This window comes from Salvelinus fontinalis, chromosome 9 (genome assembly GCF_029448725.1).
Source record: "Salvelinus fontinalis isolate EN_2023a chromosome 9, ASM2944872v1, whole genome shotgun sequence".
Taxonomy (NCBI): domain Eukaryota; kingdom Metazoa; phylum Chordata; class Actinopteri; order Salmoniformes; family Salmonidae; genus Salvelinus; species Salvelinus fontinalis.
This window is the reverse complement of record NC_074673.1, coordinates 51,280,161-51,293,206: the sequence shown is the minus strand read 5'-3', so window position 1 is coordinate 51,293,206 and position 13,046 is coordinate 51,280,161. Positions and strand designations below refer to the sequence as shown.

The 13,046-nt window shown below is 42.0% G+C and overlaps 1 protein-coding gene across 1 annotated transcript in view; it reads left to right on the top strand.

Moving 5' to 3' along the window:
- The window catches only part of LOC129862811 (GRAM domain-containing protein 2A), a 67,787-nt gene that overhangs the window by 35,077 nt on the left and 19,664 nt on the right, over positions 1 to 13,046 (top strand). Inside the window, exons 3-5 of the mRNA XM_055934814.1 lie at positions 2,214 to 2,271; positions 3,968 to 4,040; positions 5,338 to 5,441. Of these exons, the coding sequence (XP_055790789.1) occupies positions 2,214 to 2,271; positions 3,968 to 4,040; positions 5,338 to 5,441 (235 nt within the window). The remainder of the gene's footprint in view (positions 1 to 2,213; positions 2,272 to 3,967; positions 4,041 to 5,337; positions 5,442 to 13,046) is intronic.

Below are 13,046 nucleotides of genomic sequence, written 5' to 3'. Positions count from 1 at the left end.
TCCTTAATAGAGTATATATTATATTATAAACTGGGTGGTTCGAGCCCTGAATGCTGATTGGCTGACAGCCGTGGTATATCATATTTATGCCAGCAGCATACCACCCTGCATACCACTACTGGCTTGCTTCTGAAGCTAAGCAGGGTTGGTCCTGGTCAGTCCCTGGATGGGAGACCAGATGCTGCTGGAAGTGGTGTTGGAGGGCCAGTAGGAGGCACTCTTTCCTCTGGTCTAAAAAATATCCCAATGCCCCAGGGCAGTGATTGGGGACACTGCCCTGTGTAGGGTGCCGTCTTTCGGATGGGACGTTAAACGGGTGTCCTGACTCTCTGAGGTCATTAAAGATCCCATGGCACTTATCGTAAGAGTAGGGGTGTTAACCCCGGTGTCCTGGCTAAATTCCCAATCTGGCCCTCAAACCATCATGGTCACCTAATAATCCCCAGTTTACAATTGGCTCATTCATCCCCCTCCTCTCCCCTGTAACTATTCCCCAGGTCGTTGCTGCAAATGAGAACGTGTTCTCAGTCAACTTACCTGGTAAAATAACGGTAAAAATAAATAAATAAAAAAATATCAGACCGCATACTACAGGTATGACAAAACGTTTCTTTCTACCGCTCAAATTATGTTAGTAACCAGTTTATAATAGCAATAAGGCACCGCGTTGCGTTGTGCATATGAACAATCTTTAGCCGTGGTATATTAGCCGTGGTATATTATATTAGCCATATACCACGGCCCTTATTGCTTAAGTATACAGTGTTTGTTTCTATAGTAGCCTACATCTAGTGAAAACCAATTATTGTGCAGTTTGTTTTGGTATCATGTAGAAACCATTTAGCACGTTCTCTGTTTGTATAGTCTACTGCCATGAAATGGACAATACAGTAGGGGGTTGCCTGTCACATTAGATTGTCACTATGACGCTCTAGTCTAGCCCCTGAACCACAATAGAATACCTGGAGAGAGTGATAATGACACAGTGGCCTATCAATGAAAACCAGTCACAACCGGTCTGAAGGCTTTATTGTCCCTCATTGACCTCCGTCCAAAATCTATAGAGCTGAAATTATTATTATGGATTTGTCCAATATAGGTTTAAAAGAGAAGTAATTTTTTTACAACCAAATCTCTATTTTTGATTTAAATAGCATGTTATAGAAGGGTCCAGACACCTTTTCTGTGATTTCACATTTTTGAAAAACTTACCCCAAACAGCAAATGACTTCCTCGTCCTCATTGTGTAGTATTGGGGCACCGAAAACACAAACAGTACAACATGCCAGGCTTGAGCTGTGAATGGGAAGTAGCTTCTCCAAGCTATAATAGGCCCTTAGGGATATTAGAGGGAGTCTACTTTGGGCTCTAGTGGTCTGAGTTCAGTATCAACCACTTTAGGGGTGTGTGTGTGTGTGTGTGTGTGTGTGTGTGTGTGTGTGTGTGTGTGTGTGTGTGTGTGTGTGTGTGTGTGTGTGTGTGTGTGTGTGTGTGTGTGTGTGTGTGTGTGTGTGTCGGGTCAGGACTTGGCCAATGGAGACATCTGCTAAACTGTTTGTCTTTTACTTGACTTTCACAATCTGACTTTACATAAATAGACTTTTCATATTACCTAAGCATTTACATTCACACCGATGACCTGTTTGAGGTGTGTGTGTGTGTTTGTCTGTGTGTCCATTTGCATGTCCCTGTCTTTGATTAATGGTTGTAATGACTGTTTAGGTGGTGTGAGTGAGTGAGTGAGTGAGTGAGTGAGTGAGTGAGTGAGTGAGTGAGTGAGTGAGTGAGTGAGTGAGTGAGAGGAGAGAGAGGAGAGAGAGAGAGAGAAGACTGAGCTTGTGTGTGCCACTCAAATATAAGGCTCATTTTGTCCATCATTAGCAGTTCAACAGTACATGCTATCATAGTCGTCCTTTGCTTAAACACTATATGGAGAATACATTTAAGAACAAATGCATCATCATCATCACAGCTTTTGCTCTGTACTGAAAGTGCTGTATCTTGTAGACTTGGGGAGATTGTATGGACAGTGGACTAATTAACAAAATAGCAGAAACAAAAATGTTCTGTTAACTATCCGGACTGAGCTGAACATGGCACAACAGTCAGATGATTCTTTTTTTTCTCTACATATTTATTTTTTCTGACGGTGACAAACCATAGAAACTGTGTCACCACTCCTAAACTTCTCGGTGTTTCTCTCTCCTCTACAGGCTGCAACTGATTGATGACCTGACCTATGAAGATGTCAAGAAATGCTACAGGGGCTCGGTGAGTCGTTTTTACCGCGTCCCGATTCCCACTGTTTGTGGACGTTTACACGGTATTGTCAGCATAAGGAAGTAATGGAGCGCTTTGTTCATGTGCCAAAAATTTCCTACCCACTACAATATTAAGTATAGTCCAAGGGGAGACAAAGTAAGGATGTGTGTAGTTGTACTTGAACTATCATACAGAAATACTGTCTTTACCCGATTCTAAGCAAGACATGGTATTTTGTCAAAAACAAAGGAAAGAATTTATGGCAAGTTATTTAGCATGGTAACAGTCAGTTCACCAGTCCACAGAATAGTGTATGTGCGTAGAATGAGTGTCAGCTAATGCATTTGAAATCTTATGAAGTGTTTATTATTTTACATGATTTTAGCACAGTAACAGTACGCTCACAAGTCCACGTAATATTGTACGCATACAGTATGAGTTTCAGGGATATGCATTTGAAAAGATTTCAAATGTTTATAATTGTCTAAGGTTTTCTAGTGCAAGCCACACATACACGGTTAAAAAAGTATGTGAGGGTTAAATTAAGTTCGGAATGGATCAGACCGTACGTCTTCTGATTTAAATGACCTTCTCTCCAGTCTTATACGCACACCTGCAATCAAACTGATTCAAACAAATCACTCCCCTTCAGAATGGCTGACGAAAACGATCCCTTGGACATATAACCCGCAGACATTTCCAGCAAAGGAGTTTCCGTCTTTATCTATTATTGTGACATGGTGAGGTTGGACCCGGGTGCAGAGAAGAGACCAGATGAGGAATCAGTGGTTAAGTAGGAACATAAGAGTTTACTGAGAAACAGTAACAGAAGGATCACAGTAACGCTGGGAAACCAACAAACACTAAGTCTCGAAAACTCACTCAGGCGACAAACGCACACGGCACATAACTCAAGCTTCAGCAAAGGACAATAGAAAATAGAAAACACGCCTCTTTTAACAGGGAAATCATAATGAGTAAATAGGACACACCTGAGTGTTGTTAATGTCTCTAGGACGGTCTCTGCCGCCCTCTGGTGACAGGTGGAACCATGACAATTATAAGTTATAACCCAGGTTGAGGCAAAGAGGGGAAGGGATTGTCTGTGGCACCACTACAGAGGAACAGAGAAGGGAAGGGAACACTGTTAGATGTTACGCAGGATAAACAATTGGGTCAGAACACATTGTGACATAGGAAGTGTGTCTGAGTTATAAAACAACACAGTGTAACAGAGAGGGTGTGGGACTAGTGTATAGTGATTGACCAGCACCAAGGGAACAGGTGTGTGTGTTTTTGTGCGCTTGCCTGCGTTTGTGCGTGCACGTGTGTGTGAATGTGTGTGCGGAAGAGTGCATTTTTTTTGTGTGTGTGTGTGTGTGTGTTTATGATCCTGTAGGCTACCATGCCAAAGCTCCAGCCCCCATAGGGAAAGGACAGGGCAGGATCACATGGCTGAGAGGAACCTAATTGATTGGAAGGGGTTTTATGCACGTCCAAAATAATTACAGGAGCTGAATCATAATCTGTTAATAAAGCTTAGGTGATATAGTCACATGGCCATCAACTTTATTACAAGATTCCGTTTGGGAGAAGTTAAACAGTGAGTGGACATTTTCTGAAAGGAACCTCACCCACCTCCCACTTGTCTCCCCCTTGTCTCACCCCTGTCTATCCCCGTCTCACTCCTGTCTCCCCCTTACAGACCGTCAGCAAGTACAATTCCCAGTACCACAAGCTGTTCCAGACAGTGCCCAAGGAGGAGATCCTCATGAAAGGTCAGTCAGGGGAAATTGAACACTGTCTACACATCATACACTCAGTCTATAATACTAGAATACTCTTGTACTTAGAATGCATGCCCAGTACATTGCTTCATACAAGGTGGTATGCCATCTGATGGCTTGGGATGAATGTGTGCATGAAATTTGTGGGAAGATCAAATACAGTGCAAGAAAATACCATTTGAATTGGGAGTGCTGAACTGCACTTTGTTTGAATAAAGTTTGCATCACTCTAATGTGCAAGGGTTGACTTGACACTAAACTAGATATGGCTGTGCAGCTACAGTACAACAGTTGAGATGTAGGCTATTCATATAACTTGCAATGCCTTACTTCTTCTGCCGCATATGGACATTCACACTATCATAAACCACGTCAAACTCGCTAGTCGCTAAAAAGCTGGCAAAGTGGTATTTTTAGGTTACAAATTCATTTGGGATTATGTGACTTGAGCCAGAGTCAATCAATTCCTTTTTCGTTGCAAATCACTGTCAGCTGGCTGTTAGAATCACGTCCTCATCTCCTTACGTCAGGCTTCACAGTGCTTCCTAGCCATCTGCTTTCCACTCCACAGTGTCTTCCTCTCCCTTCTCTTTCTCTTTCATTACTGTTCTCTCTTTACATCTCTCTCTTTCCGTCTCTCTCTCTCTCTTTTGACCACTCTCCCTCTCTCCCTTTTCTCCTCTCTGTGGGGAACCCTGTACCAGCATGCTGCATTCAGCTGGAAATAGAAGTTGGACAACTGAATGTATTCAACCGCCTTTAAGCCAAAAGCCCTCTGAATCAGAGAGGTGCGGGGGCCATAATGAGGCCATGATCAAAAGCCTCTCCAATCACACGTTGCCATTATGGACTGTTTGTTTGTGTTTTGGTCATGACTCATATTTTGTGACGTTAGTTCATAATCTGCGTTAGAACAGAATTGAGTTTATTTTTGGTTCTTGCATAATTTGTGTTACTGGCGTCTACAGATTGACGTGTTAGTATGCATTCCCTGAAGAACATATTTACGGGAAAATGGCATAAAGATATTGCAAGGAGAGTTGTGTTTCTATACTAAAGGAAATCATCACTAGCCAACGGTGTTCTACAATCCCATAAACTTCAGCTGTATCCCACTGCCACAATGTGTAGTTTTGAAGCCAACTCGTATATATCCCACGCTAGTCTCCAGCTCTGTGCATTCTCCCTCTGCGGTGTGTATTCCCCACAGAATGAAATAGAACATTATTATACTGTATCTCTATGGTATTCCCAGTCTTATTTGTGTTTTTTTTTCTGTCATTCCCAGTGTATTCCTGCGCTCTTCTCCGAGACATCCTACTTCAGGGCCGCCTCTACATCTCCCGCAACTGGCTGTGTTTCTATGCCAACCTCTTTGGGAAGGACATCAAGGTGAGTGTCAAACAGCCACAGGTGATGTGGTGGATCATTGGCTCCAGTGGGTCTTCCCTGGTTAGCAGTTACGCTGATGCTGCCTAGTTCGACAATGGGAAGGAATTGCAACTGCCCTCAGCCTTGACACAAAATGGCTTCTCTCTTCTAACAATGGGCGCGTTCGTAAATTCACTCTGGCTATCTACTCCGATTTCAGAGCACTCTCGTTTGAGTGTGCCAGAGCGCAAAATAACTGATGAATTTATGAACGCTCACCGCCCGTTGTAATGGCCTGTGTCAGTAAACGTTGGGAAAAAAGTGTAATTAAATTGTTGCCAGCAGGACAGTTACAGTCACCAACGCTCTGGATAACATGAAAACAGCCTAACCAGCTCTGCTCGGGCGATTAAAATGGTTAGATTGAGGTGTTCTCTCATTTGTGTCTGGAAGTAGCTAGCAAGCTAGTCAACATTAGCTTGCTAGCGCACTCTGGCACTCCAGATTTAATTTACAAACACACCAAATATGAAGACCTGTGTTGAAAATAAGTAATAGACTTATCATCATACCTATCAACGTTTATATAGCGTTGTTGGTTTGATCATTCCCGTTGATAACAGGTTCTCATTTTTACCGCCACACTTTCCATTGACTAGAGATCATTCAATATAAATGGATGTTTCTCTGTTCAATTGCTGAAGGTTTCTCTCTTTGAAATAGAGAATAAGGATGTCTGATGGAGACTTTTATCCTCTGCACTTAACAACCTGAACACAAAAGGCATTCAAATGAATGGCACCGCATGCAGGTTCCCCTCTATTAAGTCCATCATTGAAACTGCTTATTTACCTATGTTTCCTAGTTCAGATAATTGAGCTTGAAAAATTAAATGGCCTGTTTGATGTAGGTATTGAAATAAGTACAATAAAGTGACATGATAGTCAGGTTATTTATTGAACAGCAAACAGTTTTACAAGATGTTGAGTCCATTTACAGTAAAGGGAAATTGAGTTGAGCACCAATTTCCTTGTTTACAAATCATTACTTTCCATGACATCACGGAAACAACAAAATGTAGTTGTGAAAGGGAAAATAAGTTCTGAATAATACAATTGTTGGTCAGTCAAGTGTAAAAATGGTTTCAAGAGGAAAGGGTATTTGTATTGTATTCCTGTGAAATAACAGAATTCTATTGAATTGATAAAGCATAAACCTAACAAGGCTATTTTAAGCTCAAAGACCCATTAACCAGCCAGTCATTTGAAGTGACTGAAGATTAAGCACGGTGTCAACTCACCCTGAACCCAACTATCAATCACTCCCTGTGTGTACACTCCCGCAGGAATAGTCCTTTATTTGTTCCTTTTCTCACACTGTTTGTTTTGACCCGTTCCGCTCCCCCTTTCTTTAAATGGGCACAAAGTCCCAAGATTGGGGTGCATAGTTATGTAGCGTAAAGGTCACACAGCTCATTTTTGTCATGTGCCGTGTGTCTACTCTTAACTAAGCTACTGGCATCCCAAACACTGTTCTGTACAGAATAAAATGCTTGTTCGAAATGTTTGCAAGTCATCCGGTTCAGATTCCCCATGTATAAATGGATTGGGTAGAATATAATGTCCATGTTATGCAACAATATGCAACAATAATGCAATAATGCCATTGCAATGAGAATGTGCAAATAACAATGTTACTGTCACGAACGTCGTCAGGGTGGAAATGACCGGACCAAGGTGCAGCGTGGTGAGCGTACATTTCTTTTAATGTTGAATGTCACCAACAAAAACAAGAAACAAAAAAAAAATGAACGTGAAGCTTACTAGGGCTATACAGGCCACTAACAAAGTCAACTACCCACAACTAAGGTGGAAAAACAGGCTGCCTAAGTATGATTCCTAATCAGAGACAACGATAGACAGCTGTCCCTGATTGAGAACCATACCCGGCCAAAACATAGAAACAGAAAACATTTAAATAAAGAAACTAGAATGCCCACCCTAGTCACACCCTGGCCTAACCAAAATAGAGAATAAAAGCCTCTCTATGGCCAGGGCGTGACAGTTATCTTAATGTGTCCTCGTTGACTGACTGATCACTAAGGGAGTGAAGGGATGCTACGCTTAACACTAGAAAAGCCTGGCCTCATTGGACCCCCCTTCGGGCCAATGACGTGTCTTTTGAACGTCAACATTCTAGTAAATACATTTCATATACAGTACCAGTCAAAAGTTCAAACACACCTACTCATTCAAGGGTTATTCTTAATTTGTACTATTTTCTACATTGTAGAATAATATTGAAGACATCAAAACTATGAAATAACACATATGGAATCATGTAGTAACCAAAAAAAGTGTTACACAAATCAAAATATATTTTATATTTGAGATACTTCAAAGTAGCCACCCTTTGACTTGATGAAAGCTTTGCACACTCTTGGCATTCTCTCGACCAACTTCATGAGGTAGTCACCTGGAATGCATTTCAATTAACAGGTGTGCCTTGTTAAAAGTTCATTTGTGGAATTTCTTTAGTTCTTAATGCGTTTGAGCCAATCAGTTGTGTTGTGACAAGGTAGGGGTGGTATACAGAAGATAGCACTATTTGGTAAAAGACCTATTCCATATAATGGCAAGAACAGCTCAAACAAGCAAAGAGAAGTGACAGTCCATCATTACTTTAAGACATGAAGGTCAGTAAATGGAGAAAATGTCAAGAACTTTGAACGTTTTTTCAAGTGCAGTCGCTAAAACAATCAAGCGCTATGATGTACCTGGTTCTCATGAGGACTGCCACAGGAAAGGAAGACCCAGAGTTACCTCTCCTGCAGAGGATAAGTTCATTAAAGTTAACTGCACCTCAGATTGCAGCCCGAATAAATGCTTCAGAGTTCAAGTAACAGACACATCTCAACATCAACTGTTCAGAGGAGGCCTTCATGGTCGAATTGCTCCAAAGAAAACACTACTAAAGGACACCAATAAGAAGAAGAGACTTGCCTGGGCCAAGAAACACGACCAATGGACATATATTTTTTATTTCAGTTTATTTTAGTAAATACTTGAACTTTTTTTTTCTTAACTGCATTGTTGGTTAAGGGCCTGTAAGTAGTTATTTCACTGTAAGGTCTACACCTGTTGTATTCAGCGCATTCACGTCTGTAGCCATGAAATGCTTTGAAAGGCTGGTCATGGCTCACATCAACACCATTATCCCAGAAACTCTAGACCCACTCAATTAGAATACCGCTCCAACAAATCCACAGATGCACTCCACACTGCCCTTTCCCACCTGGAGTAAAGGAACACCTATGTGAGAATGCTATTCATTGACTACAGCTCAGCGTTCAACACCATAGTGCCCTCAAAGCTCATCACTAAGGTAAGGACCCTGGGACTAAACACCTCCCTCTGCAACTGGATCCTGGACATGTTGACAGGCCACCCCCAGGTGGTAAGGGTAGGTAACAACACATCTGCCACGCTGATCCTCCACACCTGGGCCCCTCAGGGGTGCGTGCACAGTCCCCTCCTGTACTCCCTGTTCACTCATGACTGCACGGCCAGGCACAACTCCAACACCATTATTAAGTTTGCCAATGACACAACAGTGGTAGGCCTGATCACCGACAACGATGAGACAGCCTATAGGGAGGAGGTCAGAGACCTGACCGTGTGGTGCAAGGACAACAACCTCTCCCTCAATGTGATCAAAACAAAGGAGCTACAGGAAAAGGAGGACTGAGCACACCCCCATTCTCATCGATGGTACACCAAGACAGCCGTGAAGAGGGCACGACAAAACCTATTCCCCCTTAGGAGACTGAAAATATTTGGCATGGGTCCTCAGATCCTCAAAAGGTTTTACAGCTGCACCATTGAGAGCATCCTGACTGGTTGTATCACTGCCTGGTATGGCAACTGCTCGGTCTCCGACCGCAAGGCACTACAGAGGGTAGTGCGTATGGCCCAGTACATCACCGAGGCCAAGCTTCCTGCCATCCAGGACCTCTATACTAGGCGGTGTCAGAGGAAGGAAGGCCCTAAAAATTGTCAGACTCCAGCCACCCTAGTCATAGAATTTTCTCTCTGCTACTTCACGGCAAGCAGTACTGGAGGTTGAAGTTTTGGTCCAAGAGGCTTCTAAACAGCTTCTACCCCCAAGCCAAAAGACTCCTGAACATCTAATCAAATTTCTACCCAGACTATTTGCATTTCCCCCCCCCCCACGCCCCCCTTCTACGCTGCTGCTACTCTCTGTTATTATCTATGCATAGTCACTTTAATAACTCTACCTACATGTACATATTACCTCAATTACCTCGACACTGGTGCCCCCGCACATTAACTCTGTATCGGTACCCCCTGTATATAGCCCCGCTATTGTTATGTTACTGCTGCTCATTAATTATTTGCTATGTTTATCGCTTACTTTGTTTAGGTGTTTTCTCAACTGCATTGTTGGTTAAGGGCTTGTAAGTAAGCATTTCACTGTAAGGTGTCCTGTTGTATTCAGCGCATGTGACAAATACAATTTGATTTGACAAATATGAGTTGATTTGATTAGACCGGTGGAAATCTGTCCTTTGGTCTGATGAGATTTTTGGTTCCAACTGCCGTGTCTTTGCGAGACACAGAGTAGGGGAACGGATGATCTCTGCATGTGTTGTTCCCACCGTGAAGCATGGAGGAGGAGGTGTGATGGTGTGGGGGTGCTTTGCTGGTGACACTGTCTTGTGATTTATTTAGAATTCAAGGCACACTTAACCAGCATGGCTACCACAGCATTCTGCAGTGATACGCCATCCCATCTGGTTTGCGCTTAGTGGAACTATCATTTGTTTTTCAACAGGACAATGACCGAACACACCTCCAGGCTGTGTAAGAGCTATTTGACCAAGAAACAGAGTGATTGAGTGCTGCATCAGATGACCTGGCCTCCACAATCACCTGACCTCAAACCGATTGAGATGGTTTGGGATAAGTTGGACCGCAGAGTGAAGGAAAGCAGCCAATAAGTGTTCAGCATATGTGGGAACTCCTTCAAGACTGTTGGGAAAGAGAATGCCAAAATTACAAACAACTATAAATACATTAATTTATATTGACATCCTAAAATTCTCCCTAACCTTAAAAATCAACCATATTAATTTCACATTTAAACAATCTATTAATTACACATCATACCGATCCTTCAAATGAATACACCTGACCAGCAGTAGGGGGCACAAGGGGCAGTGGCGTGGTTTAGCTGTATATAGTCAGCTAACTAATTTGTTGTTAAGTCTTGTTTCTACTGATGTAATTGATATGGAAACGGCTCAAGCGGCTTGCTATAGCTAGCTAGCCAGCTAGTCTGTCAGGCAAGAAAAGTTGTGTGTGGCGGTAAATTTGGTAAGCGTCAACCTCAGCTGTCACTTTCACTAGCTAGCCTTACAGACAACCAGCTAACTCGCCATCAAAATAGAGATCAGAGTAATTCGCATTTATCTGTTGGGTTTATGTCATGGTTTGTCATGTTTGCTAGATACAGATATTCATAGGCTATATACATTGCCTACTTGCCCTACTATTTGACAGCTTACCTGTCACGTTAAGGTAGATGCCCGCGCAGTTGAGCTCATATGATATTGAGTTGCAGTGATATTTGTTTACATAGCCAGCTAGCAAGTTGCTTGTTTTGTTGTGTTTCTACCGATGCAATTCATTTGGAATCTGTCCCAGCTCCGTAACTAATCAGCTAAGATTGGCGAACTCTGTACCACTTACTTTGACCTCTCACCATCTATGAAAAGTCATCTGACCATGGGTATTGAAGTATGTACCCTATATAGCCTTTATGTTTATAATCTGACCCATCTATGAACATATTCATGAACGTCTTTTTTTGTGTACTCTCTCCTGTCTGATTATCCATCAGTCTGATGAACATTATGAACTGGGAAACAATCTGGCCACTAAGGGCTTCATAAAACAATATATATATAGTATAGTGTCATGATGATGGTGTGTGTTTGTGTGTGTGTGGCCCCAATAGAATTCTAGAATGCTGCTGTAGATTATTGAGAATTTTCAAAAGAATGCAAATTTTCTCACACATTTCAAACAAACAGACACAGCTCAAAAACAAAGAACAAATGACAATTACAAGTTACCTTAGTTTTAAAGAGCACAACCTCTTATTTAGTATTACACCACATTCATGTCAATAGGAATAAGACTCATTTTGTCAATTGTGTAAAGACGCTCACTATCAAAAAACGATTAACACACAACCCAACAAAAATCCCTAGAGTGTTTAAATTGTAGTGAATTTGACTAAATTGCTCCTTCAAAATGTACCAAGTATAATATATTATACTTATACATATTATTTACATATACATATTTAAAAATATATAAAAAATGTGACCAGAGGACAATATTCAGAAACTATTTCAAAACCCACACAAAGTAAGCTATTTGATTAACAACTATTCCTACTTCTGTAAAAATGCAAACAACTATTGTCACGAACCGGCTCAGAGCCCGTAACAAAAGGGAGACAACGTGGAGATAAGGAGTAAGAAAATATATTTATTAAATAAAGTAACCTAAATGCCATTAACAATGGTGTGTGTAATCAGTAATCAGTAGTGTAAGTGAGTGTTTTGGCATGCATGAATGTGATAATGCGGTGTGTTGAAAGGTGCTAAAGCAAACAACCAAAATGTCACAAAAAACCACAACAAAATCTATAAAGGTGTCTGCATGGAGAGAGTCTCCTCCATGAACGGGGAAGTGGTGCCTTTATCCTGGAAGACACCGGGCCCACCGACATCCTAATAAGGAAACAAGAGCAAAGAGAGAATACGGCAGACAGAGTGGGAGGGTCGTCACACTATTCAGAGACTATTTCAAAATGCAGATAACCTCTCTCAGTAAGATTTAGGACAGACCAGGCTGGACACAAAATGTAGAAATAGTAGCCTACTTTGACAAAAATTCAGTGAATGCAACAAGTATTAGGTAGAGACAAGATACAAAACAACTGTTCAGAGACAATTTTAAAAAGTAAAAAGCCCTTCAAACTTCACCTGCTTTTAAATGATGAGATCCAACTCGGTTCACACGCCCTGGTGCCACCCTCTTGGCTCCCCTCTTCCTTCCACTGTAGTCATATCACAAAGTGAATGCACAAGCTGCATTTTCAATGCCTTCAGGGACCAGCACCTGCGGTTTCTGGGAAGGGGCCTTTGCAGGGTCCCCAAAACATATTCTTCCACCATTTTTTGCCTGTGGATCCAACACTGGAATAGCTTCTCATTTGGTCAAGATGGTCAACCACACTCCTCATTTTCTTGTTGTAATCCATTATAAGGTCTGGAAGAGATAGCCGTTTCTCCCACTTTTAAAAACAACTCCAAACCCCCTGCCTTTCACTTTAGGCACATGCTGTGTGGTACAAGGGTGAATGTTGTGACTTCAGGCAGACAAACTCCATGGAAACGTAGGCTCCCCTCGGGTTTGCTCTCGCTCTTCCTCCTTCTCTCACTCTGGTTCCTCCTCTACCTCTGCTTCCTCCTCCTGTCCCTTTTCCACATGCTCTTCCTCCATGTTCCTCTTCAAAACAAAACAGCCAGCT